The sequence below is a fragment of the Brassica rapa genome, chromosome A07, assembly GCF_000309985.2.
Source record: "Brassica rapa cultivar Chiifu-401-42 chromosome A07, CAAS_Brap_v3.01, whole genome shotgun sequence".
NCBI lineage: Eukaryota > Viridiplantae > Streptophyta > Magnoliopsida > Brassicales > Brassicaceae > Brassica > Brassica rapa.
The window spans coordinates 5,644,095-5,661,809 of NC_024801.2; the positions used below are offsets into that span (position 1 = coordinate 5,644,095).

Sequence of the window (17,715 nt, forward strand, 5' to 3'; positions counted from 1 at the left end):
TCCATCTTCAAGAGGCATCCTTGCTGTCTTATCTCCTTGTATACCTGCATCTTTCAAAAGATCAAGTGTATACTTCCTTTGGGAAATGAACTGTAACGACCCGGGTTTCTTAAACCATGGTCTTCTTTTATTTTTCAATTTAATTTCCCCAAACCATTCACTAAACCGAGTTGGTTTAATTAATTAATTAAGAAACGTATAAACCATTCGGTCTTTTACCTTTCTCAAGTGTGTATGGGGTTATATATACCTAATAATATATATGCACCATCTTCTTCTTCTCAAGGCAGCCGCCTCCTCCATCCAAGCTTCTTCGATCTCCAATGATATCTCTTTCGTGATCTCTAATCCTTCTTCTTGAGCCCAGAGTGCTTTGCCATCGTAGAGGACGTGACGCACCCACCATCTTCAATCACTACCGACACTGTTTCTCACCGCCACCGTCACCGATCCACACGACCATCAGTGGTGACCCACCGGCGGTGCATCCCATGTCACCGGAGACGTTGCTGTATTGTCAAAGGTTATGTCGTGTGGTTAACCAAGGAGAAGCGTGAGATCTTAGGGTAAGATTACCTCTTTCTTGCGGACCAAGGCTCCTCTCTTCCTTTTGATTAATCGCTTGCCACCTGAGTTGTCAACCGTGAACTTACGTCATATTTATGTTTATCATGCATGTGCATATTTGATATGCTCCTCACGTGATGATGGTGAGAAGCTAAGACCGGGTGTAAACCCTATCGTTTCTTAATGATCAAGTTATCTCGTTCTTTTGATTCTCTTCCGGTTCTCATATTTTGGCTAAGGTGAGGGTTCTTTTCTCGAGTTTCTCTTACACGGCTTAGGACCTCGAATAAGTATAATTTATTTCTAATGTGTTTCCGTCTGTGTGAAATCGAGTCTATTATTGCTTGTTTAGTTTTTAGGTTCTTTGCTTAAACCGGAACTAGGGTGTTAGAGGATTCAACAATGATTGTTTCATTTAAAATTGGTAAATAAAAATAGATTATTTTATTAGGAGTTATTTGATTGTCTGAGATGGATACAGAGACGGACTTCTGTATGCCGGATTATTTGGAGGTTACGGTCAGCTATAGTCGACCGGTTGACGCGTAACCCAGGTGGTCGATAAATCGTCTACGGGCGTGTGTTACCGAGCACTTGTTCGGTGTGTGTATGAACCGAGCACATTTTCGGTGGTGTTTGGCCTGTTAGTGGGCAGCGGGTGTGCACCTCGCTAGGACTGTTGTATGATCTTTGGGTACTTTAGGTACCGTGTTTGTAATGTGTTAGGATTAAATTATATTTATTCGGAGTGCTCTGTCCGGGTCCATGGACTTCGGGTTTAGTATCCCATACCTCACTGGGTAACTCACCTGTTACTCACCCCTCTCTCTTCCCCATTTCAGGTGAGACTGACGAGTATATGATATTTGGATGGATTGGTGCTACTGGGCTTTTTATTCGGACTTTTATTTGGGTATAGAGTGAGTGGAGTCGTGTATATGGGATATTGTGTTATGAGATATTGTTGGTGGCACGCTGTTCTCCAGATAGGAGGTGACGGGTGTCACAATTTGGTATCCGAGCGGGGTTCCGTCCCGGCCTCGACCCGGGATGGCGATTAGGGGATTCGGTTTTTTACGTTTTTTTTTTTTAAAAAGTATAAATAATTTTTATATATATATAATAAGAAAAAAAAATGTTTGCGAAGTTCTTTTAGCACCATTCTGTCCAGTAATTACTAACTCAATTGTCTCTTTCTATGACGATGAGTAAAATCATCGTCATTCATCCTTCGACTAATAGGGTTCTAGCCAGATGTTCAGCAGCAGATGTGTGATGTCTCAGTTCGTCAGTTTTCTCAGGAGTTATCAGTTTCTCCGATCATGATTTCGAGATTATCCAGGAGTGGATATGTGACGTTTTTGCTTCCACCCTACTTCAAGCAATCGTTCCACGAGTTTTTGTTACTGGAGATTATGTGGTGTGACGTATGAGCCACTGGTTGGCATGTGTTGTTTTGTGTACGAGTATATCGACTATCTTGGAGGTATATTTGGTTTGTGAACTCGTGGAGATCGCTTTTGAATTGGGGTGCAGCAGCTTGCGTTGTGTTGATACGCTTGGTTTTGTTTGCCAGTTTTTGGCATTGTTGATCGTTTCAGAGGTGTGTCAGTTCGGACAACTGACATAGGACATTGAGAGCTATTTATATATGAGTTGTACCATTTATGCATGGAGGAGTCGAGTTTTTCAGAGATTCGTCAGAGATGGAACTAAGTTTATGCGATGTCATTCTTGAGAAGGAATGGATGTCATGACATCAAGTAGTGTTGATTTGCCTGAGGGCAAGAGTTTTTATTCTGGGATACGATGAGAGTTTTTACTATCTGCATGCTACATGCTAAGGAGTTATTGGATATATGAGTAAATGGATGTTTGGTGACCATTTCGATGGTTAAGGACGATGGACAACATGAGTTGCAGGATCTTGGGGTTATTGCATAGTATCAGGATGTATTTGAGGCCTTTGGAAGGGCCGTCACCAGCAAGAGGAGCCGTTTTCTTACGATCGGGTTGGAGTCAGGGACAGAACCGGTTTCACATTTTCAATACAGATTAGCGGCAGCAGAGATGACCGAGCTTAAAGAGCATATGGAAGATTCACTAGACATGGGTTTTACTAGACCGAGTACTTCACCGTGAGGAGCATCATTATTTTTGTAAAGAAGAAATATGAGAGTTTCAGAATTTTATCGACTACATAGATCTGAACAAAGGGACCCTTAAGGATAAGTATCGCTTCCGCGTATTGATGAGTTGTTGGATTACCTACAAGAGGTTCATAATTCTTGAAGATTGAATTGATATCACGATACCACCAGATTGCGATAGATGACGAGGATGTGCGGAAGACAGCCTTCCAGAGTTGTGATGTTGTCATTTGGGTTGACGACCACACCAGTAGCATTCGGGGAACTTTTGAATGATGTTTCATGAACACTTGGATAAATACATGATTGTATTCATGGACGACATCCTGATATATTCTCGGAGTAGAGAGGAGCATGCTGAGCATTTACGAATTGTGCTAGATAAGCTTGGAGAGCATAAAATTGTTTGCTAGCTGAGTAGGTGTAGCTTCTGGCAGAAAAAAAAATAGATTTTTGGTCACGTGTTTCAGAACCAGAAGTTGATTCATATTCAAAAAAAGATAATTACAAGTTTAGAGTGGTCGACACCTAAGAGATACATAGATATGAAGTCTTAATATTATTGGCCTAGAGTGGAAAAGAACAAAGATGTAGCTACATTTTGTCTATGTCAGACTTGTCAGATGGTTAAAATAGAACATCAAATATTTATGGGATTATTACCTAATTTAATTCTTAGAGATTGGAAATGGGATATGTTGATTGTGGGGTTTCCTCATTGGACTATGTAAGTCAATTTTCACGAAGATTAATGTATGAGCGAACATGGACCATCTCGCTAAGTTAAACTCGAGAGGGCATCCTCAGGACTTGTCTTTGCTCGCAGGAGAAAAAAAAAATTAAGGAAAGCTTCTACCACTGGAATAGTTCATGTACAGTAATAATTATCACTGGGGCATTCAGATATCACTTTAGGAGGTTCTTTATGGAAGATCATTCACACACATGCTAAACCAAAGTGGGGAAGCACTATGGTGTATAGCAACCAGTGGTTTAAAGGTCATTGAAGCAAATAGAAATGCTCAACAACCACCTAAAGGAAATTGATGGCAAAAAAAAAAAATGCAGTTAATACTGGAGTTGGAAGTTCAGTTGGATAATTTAAACCTAAATATATGTGACCGTACCCCTTTGTGGAGCAATGGTTTGTAGATTTCAGTGATCAGCTAAGTTGTCAGAATTCCTTGACGGGTTAGTATTCAAGAAGGTCGTGAGATAGCAAGAGTTCATGTTGCAGCAGCCACCAAACGATTTCGGTAAATAAAAAAAAAAAAAACTGGTGTTGCGTGTTTCAGCTAATGGAGATTATGGATCAACAAGAAAAAATGGTCCAGAAAATGATGACCATGTTCGTCAAAATTTGATGAGAGAGACAAGATCGAGAAGGAGACCCAGGAGACGGAGATCCAGATGATGATTACCTATCCAGAGCTTTCTCAGGATGGTATAAAACAACAGGGCTCAAGATTTGAATTCGAGGACGAATTCCGTTTAAGTGGGAAAGAATTGTAACGACCCGGGTTTCTTAAACCATGGTCTTCTTTTATTTTTCAATTTAATTTCCCCAAACCATTCACTAAACCGAGTTGGTTTAATTAATTAATTAAGAAACGTATAAACCATTCGGTCTTTTACCTTTCTCAAGTGTGTATGGGGTTATATATACCTAATAATATATATGCACCATCTTCTTCTTCTCAAGGCAGCCGCCTCCTCCATCCAAGCTTCTTCGATCTCCCATGATATCTCTTTCGTGATCTCTAATCCTTCTTCTTGAGCCCAGAGTGCTTTGCCATCGTAGAGGACGTGACGCACCCACCATCTTCAATCAATACCGACACCGTTTCTCACCGCCACCGTCACCGATCCACACGACCATCAGTGGTGACCCACCGGCGGTGCATCCCATGTCACCGGAGACGTTGATGTATTGTCAAAGGTTATGTCGTGTGGTTAACCAAGGAGAAGCGTGAGATCTTAGGGTAAGATTACCTCTTTCTTGCGGACCAAGGCTCCTCTCTTCCTTTTGATTAATCGCTTGCCACCTGAGTTGTCAACCGTGAACTTACGTCATATTTATGTTTATCATGCATGTGCATATTTGATATGCTCCTCACGTGATGATGGTGAGAAGCTAAGACCGGGTGTAAACCCTATCGTTTCTTAATGATCAAGTTATCTCGTTCTTTTGATTCTCTTCCGGTTCTCATATTTTGGCTAAGGTGAGGGTTCTTTTCTCGAGTTTCTCTTACACGGCTTAGGACCTCCAATAAGTATAATTTATTTCTAATGTGTTTCCGTCTGTGTGAAATCGAGTCTATTATTGCTTGTTTAGTTTTTAGGTTCTTTGCTTAAACCGGAACTAGGGTGTTAGAGGATTCAACAATGATTGTTTCATTTAAAATTGGTAAATAAAAATAGATTATTTTATTAGGAGTTATTTGATTGTCTGAGATGGATACAGAGACGGACTTCTGTATGCCGGATTGTTTGGAGGTTACGGTCAGCTATAGTCGACCGGTTGACGCGTAACCCAGGTGGTCGATAAATCGTCTACGGGCGTGTGTTACCGAGCACTTGTTCGGTGTGTGTATGAACCGAGCACATTTTCGGTGGTGTTTGGCCTGTTAGTGGGCAGCGGGTGTGCACCTCGCTAGGACTGTTGTATGATCTTTGGGTACTTTAGGTACCGTGTTTGTAATGTGTTAGGATTAAATTATATTTATTCGGAGTGCTCTGTCCGGGTCCATGGACTTCGGGTTTAGTATCCCATACCTCATGTTGAGATGAAGCAATAAAGATCAAGAGTAAAGGCCTGAAGAATCAGAACTATGGAAACAAGAGGGAAAGAGCAATTTGAATCAAGCCATACAGTTTGCCCTAATCCGTAACAAGAGTGTCTTGGAAGGCAAGCAAGGGTGTGGGAGTTTTTAAATGTCTCACCATCAGTCTCCAGAAGGTCTGGAATAGTTTAAACAAGTGGGAGCAAGTGGATGGATCTGTTGGAGCTCAAAGACAAGCCAAAGTCACATGTTAAGCTAAGGATGTAAGAGAAAGAGGAGATGTCACTTTCATGGCTCAGTTGAGAGTGACTTGATCCCATGCTGTCTCCATTTGTTTATTAATTCCTATTGTCTCATTAGAAACTCTTGTATCTATTTATGTAACATGTCTGAGAAATTAATAAAGTAAGGGAATAAGAGATTCCTCCTTCTTACTCTCTCACTTTGCAACAATCTCTCTCTTTCTTATTCTTATGGTTCTAACTTAATCTCCTTAATCTATACACATAACCATCTCATAAATCATTAAAACTCACATGGTATCAAAGCAATGTTCATAAATAGTACTTGATCTAGAGAACACACTCTTGCAATGCTTGCCTAGAATACAAGCCTCACAATCACTTTTAAAGGAAATACTTGGAATCATGATGTTCAAAGCACGAGAATGGGGATGTCCTAATCTAGCATGCCATAATACATCTTTAGGTAAAGTAGAAATATAATTTAGAGCATAAGATAAATCAGATGATAGCTTAGTGTCTTCAAGTAAGTACAAGTCTCCCTTGGTTACACCTTTGCCAAGCAACCTACTAGTTTCAATATCCTGAAAGTAAACATCATTAGGAGTGAAAGTAACACTACAATTCAAGTCATTAGTAGCTCTTTTAATTGATAACAAGTTTGAGGTAAAACTAGGCATATAGAAAGCTTTAGAATCTTTATCAAATAGCCTAAGATCACCTACACCTTTGATTGGTACTTTCTCTCCATTAGCTATCATAACATTTCCTAGGGCAGGAACAATGTTTTTAATTAAGCTAAGATCACTAATCATGTGGTGACTTGCCCCTGAATCTATAACTAAAGATTTTGTAATTTTAGGTTCAGTTAAAGCATTCAGCAAGATACCACAAGTGGAGGCATGTAAAGAGGTACCAAGTGTGTTACCAGAGTTATCCTTGAGGAGTTTGATGAGAGCCTCAATGTCAGAACGTCTGATGACTTCATCTTGATTGTTCCTCAAGGTAAGGTTGCCACTGGAAGCTAGAGCCTTGCCTTCACCACCTGCTGGAGCAGAGCGCATGGTAGCTGGAGTAGATGGCTCTCCCATGTCACCAGAGAAGTTGGCTCTTGCATCATTGTAGTTGGTTCTGAACTTTTGTGGCTTGAGGTGAGGATGGAGGATCCAGCACTTGTCCTTTCCATGGCCTTTATTCTTGCAATGATCACAGATCCACACCTTCTTGTCTTCAGTCTTGTAGGTGCCTTTATTTGCAAGTCCTTCAGCTTGGTTTGCTAGTACCAAGTCTTGCTTGCGTCCAAAGAGCCCCACTGATCCTTGTTCTTTCTGAATCCTAGCACAAACTTCTTCAAGGGATGGGAGTTCCTTGTCTCTTAAGATATGCTTGATTAGATCATTGTATCCAGGGTTGAGAGTAGAGAGTAGTGCAAACACCTTGTCTTGTTCTCTCCTTTCATTCAACACATCTGGATCAATAGTTGCTGGCCTTAACATCTCTAGCTCAGCCCACAGAGATCTGAACTTCCCAAAATGTTTATCAAAGTCATTGTCCTCTTGACTGAGAGAGTATTGATAGCCCTCTTGACTTAATCCACTCTGATGTATGGACTGCTCCATGCATATCTAGAGAACATCATAAGTATTTTGTGACCTTTATAGATGAGAAATCAAAGTATACATGGATCACATTATTACAATCTAAAGATTGGGTCTTAGAAGCTTTCATAAATTTTCAAACCCATGTATCTAACCACTTTAATGCCAAGATTAAGATTTTGAGATCAGATAATGGAGGAGAATACACAAGCAATGCTTTCAAACAACACTTAGCCAAACATGGGATGATCCACCAAACTAGCTGTCCATATACTCCACAACAAAATGGTGTAGCTGAGAGAAAGAATAGACATCTCATGGAGGTGGCAAGGAGCATGATGTTTCACACAAGTGTGCCCAAGCGATTTTGGGGAGATGCAGTTTTAACAGCTTGCTATCTAATCAATAGGATCTCCACAAAAGTCCTTCAAGATCAATCCCCTTATGAGGTACTTAACAAAAACAAATCATCTATAGAACATATGCGTGTGTTTGGGTGTCTTTGCTTTGTTTTGATACCAGGAGAACAAAGAGATAAGCTGTCAGCCAAGAGCACAAAGGCAATATTTATTGGGTACTCTCCTCACCAGAAAGGCTATAAGTGTTATGTACCAGAGACCAGGAGGGTCTTAGTCTCAAGAGATGTGAAATTTGTGGAATCCAGAGGCTACTATGATGGAAAGAGTTGGGAAGAGTTAGAGAATCTGTCCCAATCAGCCTCGGATAGAGCCAACAATCTAAGGAGAGTAATGGAAAGACTTGGGATCAGTATACACCAAGAGAAAGGGGCCAGTACACCTGAGGCGAGTCCCCACCAGTCCACTCCATCTACTGAAGTTGATACTGATGTGATTAAGATTCCTCACCTTGATCCTAAGGGGGACAATCAAGCTGAACATAATCAGGAGGATTCAGCAAGTCATGATCAAGCTGAGCATCATACAGAAGAGGAGCAGGATCATCACACTACTCAAGAGGAGCCAGTAGTGATTGCAAGCCAGCCTCAGCCTAATAGTGATCAAATAGGAACTGAGGAAAGTAGTTCACAGCAGCCGGTTCTAAGAAGAAGTTCTAGGATCAGAAAGCCGGTTGATCTAAACTGGAAGAACAACAGGGTCTACTTCAATGCTCAAGCTGTGGCCCATCCTATACAAGGAGTGTGCTCTCTAGCTCATTATCCCCAAGAACATGTGGTGTTTATTGGAGAGTTGGATCAGGAATACATTCCAAGGTCTTATGAGGAAGCTATGGAGCATGAGGAATGGAAAGAATCAGTGGGCAGTGAGACTAATGCCATGATCATCAATGATACATGGTATGAAGCTGAACTACCTAAAGGCAAGAGAGCTGTAACAAGCCGCTGGATCTTCACCATCAAGTACAATGCTGATGGGACAGTAGAAAGGCGCAAGACAAGACTAGTAGCAAGGGGCTTCACTCAAACATATGGAGAGGATTACCTAGATACCTTTGCACCAGTTGCTAAACTTCACACCATAAGGATAATCCTATCTTTGGCTGTCAACTTAGAGTGGGATCTATGGCAAATGGATGTGAAGAATGCTTTCCTACAAGGAGAACTAGAAGATGAAGTCTATATGAGGCCACCTCCTGGCCTAGAACACCTAGTAAAGCCTGGAAATGTTCTTAGACTCAAGAAGGCTATCTACGGACTAAAACAATCACCTAGGGCATGGTACCACAAGCTCAGCACCACACTCAATGGAAGGGGCTTTGTGAAATCTGAGGCAGATCATACTCTCTTTACACTCACCAGCAAGCAAGGGATTGTTGTGATCTTAGTATATGTTGATGATATCATCATCACCGGGAGTGACAAAGAAGGTATACTCCTAACTAAAGCTTTTCTTAAATCATCTTTTGATATCAAAGACTTGGGAGAGTTAAAGTACTTTCTAGGGATTGAGATGTGCCGATCCAAGGATGGGCTATTCTTATCCCAAAGGAAGTACACACTTGATCTTCTGAATGAGGCAGGTGATCTAGGAGGAAGAGCAGCCAAGACTCCACTAGAAGATGGGTATAAGGTGCTGCGTGAGGGGGAGATTGAAGACAAGCCCTATGCTGATGTTAAACACTATAGGAGAATGGTGGGAAAGCTGATATACCTCACCATCACCAGGCCTGATGTATGCTTTGCAGTTAACCAAGTAAGCCAGCCCATGCAAGCTCCCAAGATACACCATTGGAACATGGTTGAAAGGATCCTAAGATACCTAAGAGAGGCGCCAGGGCAAGGAGTGTGGATGGGATGCAACAAAAGTACAGAGATAGCTGGGTATTGTGATGCTGACTGGGCAGGAGACAGAGTGGATAGGAGATCCACCACAGGCTATTGTACATTTATTGGAGGCAATCTTGTCACTTGGAAGAGCAAGAAACAGAAGATAGTGGCATGCTCAAGTGCTGAAGCTGAATATAGGGCAATGAGGAAGCTCACTAGTGAGTTGATCTGGATCAGAAACCTACTTCAAGACTTGGGTATAGAGACATCAACTCCAATCACCATGCATTGTGATAATCAAGCTGCAATACACATAGCTTCCAACAGTGTGTTCCATGAGAGGACTAAACACATTGAGGTGGACTGTCATAAAGTTAGGCAAGCAGTAGAACAAAGGATCATCTTACCTTGTTACACAAGAAGTGAGGATCAACTAGCTGACATCTTCACCAAGGCTGCAAGCACCAAGGTTTGCGAGTTCATACATTTAGGACTCGTAGATCTTTCATCACACTGATCCTCTTAGCCATGAAGTGTTCTACTCTTTTTCCTTGGCTTGGTTTTTATCCCATGAGGTTTTTCCAAGCTAAAGGTTTTAATGAGGGAATGCTTCATGGTTTCCAAGCTTGGCCAATTCCTATTGTCAAGCTTGAGGGGGAGTGTTGAGATGAAGCAATAAAGATCAAGAGTAAAGGCCTGAAGAATCAGAACTATGGAAACAAGAGGGAAAGAGCAATTTGAATCAAGCCATACAGTTTGCCCTAATCCGTAACAAGAGTGTCTTGGAAGGCAAGCAAGGGTGTGGGAGTTTTTAAATGTCTCACCATCAGTCTCCATAAGGTCTGGAATAGTTTAAACAAGTGGGAGCAAGTGGATGGATCTGTTGGAGCTCAAAGACAAGCCAAAGTCACATGTTAAGCTAAGGATGTAAGAGAAAGAGGAGATGTCACTTTCATGGCTCAGTTGAGAGTGACTTGATCCCATGCTGTCTCCATTTGTTTATTAATTCCTATTGTCTCATTAGAAACTCTTGTATCTATTTATGTAACATGTCTGAGAAATTAATAAAGTAAGGGAATAAGAGATTCCTCCTTCTTACTCTCTCACTTTGCAACAATCTCTCTCTTTCTTATTCTTATGGTTCTAACTTAATCTCCTTAATCTATACACATAACCATCTCATAAATCATTAAAACTCACACCTCACTGGGTAACTCACCTGTTACTCACCCCTCTCTCTTCCCCATTTCAGGTGAGACTGACGAGTATATGATATTTGGATGGATTGGTGCTACTGGGCTTTTTATTCGGACTTTTATTTGGGTATAGAGTGAGTGGAGTCGTGTATATGGGATATTGTGTTATGAGATATTGTTGGTGGCACGCTGTTCTCCAGATAGGAGGTGACGGGTGTCACATGAACAATCCTTCCTTAGATCTACACAACTCAATTCCAAGGAAGTATTTCATTTCTCCTAAGTCTTTAATTTCAAATACAGATTTTAAAAACTCCTTGGTGGCTTTTATACCAGCCTTATCACTACCTGTTATGATGATATCATCAACATACACAAGTAGACAAATGATACCTGAGGGTGAAGTAAGTGTGAAGAGAGTATGATCCAATTCTGACTTCTTGAATCCACGCCCATTTAAAGTAGTGCTCAGCTTGTTGTACCATGCTCTAGGAGATTGTTTTAACCCATAGATAGCCTTCTTGAGTCTCAACACATTTCCAGGTTTCACAAGATGCCCTAGGCCTGGTGGTGGATGCATATGCACTTCATCTTCTATCTCTCCTTGAAGAAAGGCATTCTTCAGATCCATCTGCCAAAGCTCCCACTCAAGATTCACAGCCAGAGATAATACAATTCTTATTGTATGGAGCTTAGCAACAGGAGCAAAGGTGTCAATGTAGTCTTCCCCATATGTTTGAGTGTATCCTCTAGCCACCAGTCTTGTCTTCTTTCTCTCAATAGTCCCATCAGGCTTGTACTTGATAGTGAATATCCACTTGCTAGTTACTGCCTTCTTTCCTTTTGGCAGTTCACTTTCAAACCAAGTATCATTCTTTATCATGGCATTAGCTTCATCACCTACTGATTCCTTCCAGTGTTCATGTAACATTGCATCTTCATATGATCTAGGCACATAGATTCCATCTAAGCTGATCATAAATGCACAATGCTCTTCTGGATAGCACGCAAATGAGCACACAGCTTGAGAGGGATGCTCCACAGCTTGGGCATTGTAGTACACTTTTGTGTTTACCCAGTTGGAAGCATCTCTCTTTAACCGTGTGCTTCTCCTCAATGGAACTACTACATTCTCTTCCACGGCTTCTTCTGGTATCTGACTTTCTTCACTACCTTCCTGACCTCCATGTTGATCACTTCCCCTTGAGTCATCTTCACTTTGAACATGAGAGTCTGCGCTTTGTTGTTGATTTTCGGCTTCACTTGTTCCTTGAACTTCAGTATCAGCAGATTCACTTCCCCCTTCATGTTCTAAGTGAGATAATTCTTCAACTCTAACAGGTGAAGTTTCTTGGCGTTTGTGTTGAATCCAAAATTTCCAAAATGTCGCGTCTGGTGTCTCGACATCGATCGATGGTACTTGTGTACATCGATCGAGATTAATCTTCATCATTCGAGGCATTTCATGATATCGATCGTCAGCACTGATGCGCATCGATCGATTGTTCTTCCTCTCGTCGACCTCTAAGTGGTCAGCTCGGGTGAAATGTCCTTTAAGCTCCAAAATGCTCCAAAGTCAGAGCTTTACTCCGAAATGCACCTGAACCTGAAAACATACCTAGAGGAGTAGAAAACATAGATATATATATATATATATATATATATATATATATATATATAGTAAAACACCTATATACCATGGATAAAAATGGGTCAAATCCAAGGTATATCAACTCCCCCAGACTTACCCTTTTGCTTGTCCTCAAGCAAAACATACAGGCAGTCTCTCTGAAAGAGGTTTGAAAATATTTGGGGATTTAAGATTTTAAAACATAGAAATCTTTCCTCAACAATTTTGCAACCCCATTTAAAAAGTCCTAATCACAAAAGCACACTATGCAATATCCTAGCTTTGCAACTATTTCTAACATAACACAACTCATCAATTCACGTCTGACATCCCATCTACTGATTTTATTTCTTAGCATAAATATAAAGTGAATGCTTTACCTTGGAAGTATCGATCACAGGATGCAAAGATTTCAGACAGGTATTTGGAGCTGCAGGTAAAAGTTAGTTCCTAGTTTCTCTATCTCTAATTTTCTCTCTTGAGTCAAAGTCTGCTTCCATTGCAGGATCAGTGACCAAGATTGGACAGGCTTCCATGAATCAAAACTTAATGGTGGTTGCCACCAAGTTCTGTTCACTTCTTTTTGACCTATATCCAAGAGTTCTTTGCGAAAGCGAGCCTTGAAGATTGCCGCCTCCAAGTCCCATTTCAAACTCTTTTATTTGAGTCTTTATGAATCAAGCCTTAATGGTTTTAGCCACCAAGTCCTGTTCAGACTCATCCTAATTAAACAATAGATCTTATTTATTATTTTTTTTATTATATATATATATATATATATTTTTTTTTCTTTTTAAATACTCACTAACTAATCTAGGGTCAAAATTTAGAGAGAGAAAATGTGATAAATAATCTAAACCAGGCGTTACCTTCCAGACCTGTCTGAAGAATCTGATCCCATGTATACCAAGCCCCAAGACAAGCGGTTATGTCAGGTTTAGTGTTGGAAATCAGCTTTGGTTACTTCATACGGTTCAAGGCAAGTGTGTAGTTGATAGGTTGATCCGCTTTAGCATCTTTAGTGCTATCTGCAATCAGTAAATCTAAAATGATGCTAAAGATTGGTTAGATATTCATGTTTAAATCAATATAAGATTATAGTCCCTATTTTCAATAGCTAAGCATAATTTATTTAAATTTTTTTTTACATAAGAATAAAATAAATTATATCAGTAAATCTCCTCCCAGACTTAAATTACACTGTCCCAGTGTAACTCAGCCGGAGTTATGACGAATAGTTTACGATGTACAAAATGTAACCAGTAAAGAAGATACATCTGACCGGATTAGATATCGATCGATGTGTAAGTGTTACATCGATCGTCGTGTGGTTATCTATGTCGAGCGATGTCGACGTCTCGTCGTCGGTCGATATTCAGGTCCTCCTACTTGGGTCTCCTAAATCTGAAAGAAATAAAACGAAAGGAAATAAATGCTAGCTAATAAAACCTAAATAAAATACCTAATAGTGGGTTGCCTCCCACTCAGCGCTTGGTTATAGTCATTTAGCTTGACTGTGGTGGTGATTGGCTATTGTGTGGAGAAACAGCTGTGTATCTTCTACCAATGATTTGAGCTCCTCTCCCAGTTTCTCTTGAGCTCCGCAAATAACAAACACCATCTCATCGATTTCATCCTTGGTGTAGAGTTCTGGTGCCAGTGTTGTGAGTGTGAAAGAGGTGGCATGTTCTGGAAGACAGATGTGGCTCTTTTCAAAAGAGATGTTCTTTCCAGTAAATTCCTGATGTTGTCCTTTGTGACAGGAATCATCTCACCAGCTATACCTCGTGCGTGTCCACACTCATCTCTGTAGACTCCATACTCGTCCTTTTGTTCCCAAGTGAACTTTCTGGCTCCGTACATGTCAAAAGCGCGGTTCCCACATTCATACCGTCTGTCGATCGATGTTGAATTATCCCTATCGATTGATGTCTCCGTTGTACCGTCGATCGATGTTTTCCCTTTTGGTTGGCGTGATAGATCTGGATTGATCTCTGTTGTGGCGACTACTGCGTGGTTCTTAGGATCTGTTTGAATGACGTCTGGAGTGCCACGTTGCTGTGAGAATAGGTTGTCAAGTCCATTGGCTACTTGAAGGATGTCTACTATGTCCTCTCTGGACACTTGTAAAATCCTTCCATCCATTGCACGTGCGTTGCCATCTGGGTCCCTGAAAATACCAAATTCATCAGGTGTTAGAAAACCGTAATCAATGTTTGCATAATCATTCAATTTAGAAGCAGAAAGATTAGGGTTTAGAGTAGTATCGATCGATGTAGATACAGTTACATCGATCGATGGCAGAGTAATTTCTGCAGAACTTGTGTTCTTGAGATGATTGCTCTTCATGGATTTTTCTATTGATGTAGAAGGAAGAGTGTTCATCTTTTTTGCTTGTGTGTTCGCTCTGATGTGTGTAGGTGATTTCGGGGGTGCAAAACGATTTATATAGGTATCTTTAAACCTAGTTGGAGAGGGAATATTCTCTTGCTCCTGAATTTTCGCTGCGGTGCAAATATCGATCGATGTTCCTTTGTGGGTGTCGATCGTTGTGAGCGGTTGTTTTGCTGGACGAGGGTGGGTATCGACCGATGTGGAGTGCACAGAGTCGATCGATGTTGGAAACGTGTTGGTGAACTTATGTGTTTCAAGTCTTTCATCCTGCAAAGACATTTCTATTGCACGTTCTTTCCAATAATCCTCATCGTATTCCTCGGTATGTTCCTCATTAGGTGAAGTAATTACAGTGTCAACTGCAAAACTTTCATGGAAACCACTGTCTGCCCAACTGCCTAAGGAATAATCATCATGTTCTCTCTTGCTTGGAGGTTGGAAGGCAAAGTGTTGGTGAAGCGAAACGGTCAACTGGGTGCATTACGTCGAGTGACGTATTGTTGTGGTCATCGATCACCGTTGACTCATTGGAATCGATCGATGGAAAGGTTGGGGGTGTCGATCGATTCCGAGTACTCTGTTTCGTACTCCAATTCATACTCTGCTCCACAATGGCATGTGCCAATAAAGCCAAGTTCTTTCCCATAATCCACAGAATTAATGACCTTTCTCTTAGGTCGGATGGGGTCGTAGTGGATGTTTGGGTCTATGAGCGTTAGACACAATTTGTTTTTGTTCATGTCACATACAGCTCCTACTGTAGCTAGGAAAGATCTTCCAAGCAGAAGTGAAGTGTTCAAGTTAAGCTCGATGTCTAGGACATGAAAATCTACAGGGACAAGGGCATTACCAATCTGTACCTCCAGATCTCTTATGATACCTCCTGATCGTTTCTCTGAAAGATCCACGAAGGTGAAGGATTCCGTTGAAGGTTCGATGGTCAAACCAAGCTGGTCTTCCATGATCCTAGGGAGGATACTAACTGATGCTCCTGTGTCACACATTGAATGGGGAAATTCAACACCCTTGACTACGCATGGTATTGCAAACTTCCCAGGATCACTCTTCTTCGTCAATGTGATCCTTTGTTTCTTCTTCTCTCTGATTTGATGAAACATTCTCCTAATGTCCTCCTCAGTTACCTTTGTTTCTCTGAAGAAGATCCACAACCGGTGTGTGAAGTAAGCTTCATCAAAAGGTTTTTCGATTGGGATTCTGAGGACTCGTTTAGTGAAACCATCCATCTCCTTATCGTTAGCTTCCCTCTTAAGGGTTTTAGGAATCTTCTCCTTTCTTTTCCTTAACCTTCTCCCTTCAGATTCTTGTTCTTCTTGAACTGATTTTGGTGAACTATTTAAGGGGTTGGGTTTTGGTTCGGGTGGGTTTGCTAATGGTTTAGGTGGTGGTCTGAGTGCGTTGATGTAATCATTATCGATTGAGGGTAACCGCACTCGGTATGTCAGAGGTGCCTGTCGATCGATGGGAGGTGTGTTGTGACGATCGACTTCGGACTCACTATGTCGATCGATGGTTGGCTCAACCGATCGATCGATTTTATCATAGAAAGGGGAGGGTGGGTGAGGATGCTTAGCTATGAATTCTTCATGAGTTATAAATTCGAACCGCATTGCATTCAGTCGATTTGGCAGACGACGTAGATCGATGACTGGAGTATTCCGTCCATCGATCTTCATCATGGTCTGTTGATCGATACGAGTTCATCGAGCTTTCGATTTCGAAATCTCATTCCTCTAGCTTTTCATTTCTCACCACTTGCCAGAAATCATCATCCATGATGGCATTTACGTGGTGTTTCCCTTTGTTGGCTCCTGCCTCTCTAGCGAAAGCTTCTTGCCTCTTCATAGTCTCGCCCGTCTGAATTACTTGGGTTTCAAGTTTTCTCACCTGAGTCCCTAAGGTCTCGATTTTCGTGTTCAGATTGTTGTAGGCGGAGTCTATCTTACCGTTGAAATCCACGGTGATTTGTTGTTGTCCCAACAGTACTCGATCAAGCATCTCTTCGATCTTGTTTTCCTGAGTCTGGGGTGGTGGATATTGGTAGTAAGAGTTCGAGTAGCTCTTGCTGTTGTTGAAGGGTTTTTGAAATTGTGAACTTTGGTTACTTCTTTGGCCATTTCCAAAAAAGTTTATGTTTCCGCCCTGGTTTCCAAATTTCTGGAATCTGGTACTTCCGATGTAGTTCACATTTTCTTCTCCTTCCGTATCTGCTACTTCTCCTTCAGCTGAACAGACTTGCTTCCTAAGAAGCTCGTGCACCACATCTAACTTAGCTCTTACTTCGTCCATCTGTTCCTTCCCGATAGAGGCTACAGACTTCTTCCGTTCAGAGTCAGTGTTTTTGGTGCTGCTGCTGTTAGCAAGGTTTTCGATAAGTCTCACAGCTTCCAACGGATTCCGAGTAGTGAAGTTTCCTTCACTCGCCGTATCAAGGGCCATTTGATACTGTAAGGCGAGACCTCGGAAGAAAGTGCTTAGCAGCTGCACTTCGTTAAATCCGTGGTGTGGACAGTCTCGTTGGAAGAACCTAAATCTAATCCACGCATCTTTGAAGGACTCTCCAGCCTTCTGGGAGAATGTGAAAATTTTGTTCCGAAGTTCTTCAGCGCGCGCCTCATCGAAGAAGTTTTGTAAGAAAGCATTCTTGATGTCGCTCCAGGATATTAAAGATCCTGTGGGTTGCTGCCTAAGCCAGTGCACCGCTTCTCCATTCAGCGTGTTTCTGAAGAGCTTGCACAGCAGGTAATCTTCGGGGACTCCTTCCATCCTAATAGCAGCGATTAGATCCTCGAACCGTTCCAAATGGCCCATAAGATGCTCGTGCGGTAACCCAGAGTAAGGTATCTGCGACACGAGAGTGTAGTATTGAGGCTTCAGCTCGAAATTCTGCTT

At 41.4% G+C, this 17,715-nt stretch overlaps 2 protein-coding genes and 1 non-coding gene across 3 annotated transcripts in view; 1 reads left to right on the forward strand and 2 right to left on the reverse strand.

Moving 5' to 3' along the window:
* Window positions 1-17,715, reverse strand: part of LOC117126544 — a 391,277-nt gene that overhangs the window by 23,853 nt on the left and 349,709 nt on the right. The window lies entirely within an intron of this gene.
* Window positions 138-7,417, reverse strand: LOC117126535. Its single transcript, XM_033274863.1, has 2 exons — window positions 5,493-7,417; window positions 138-1,359 (listed from the first exon to the last, which is right to left on the reverse strand). Exon 1 carries the CDS (start codon window positions 7,359-7,361, stop codon window positions 6,033-6,035), a length of 1,329 nt encoding a protein of 442 aa, XP_033130754.1. The 5' UTR covers window positions 7,362-7,417; the 3' UTR covers window positions 138-1,359; window positions 5,493-6,032.
* On the forward strand, window positions 17,318-17,423 carry LOC117126981. Its single transcript, XR_004449742.1, has one exon. It is a non-coding gene; the product is annotated as a small nucleolar RNA R71 (small nucleolar RNA).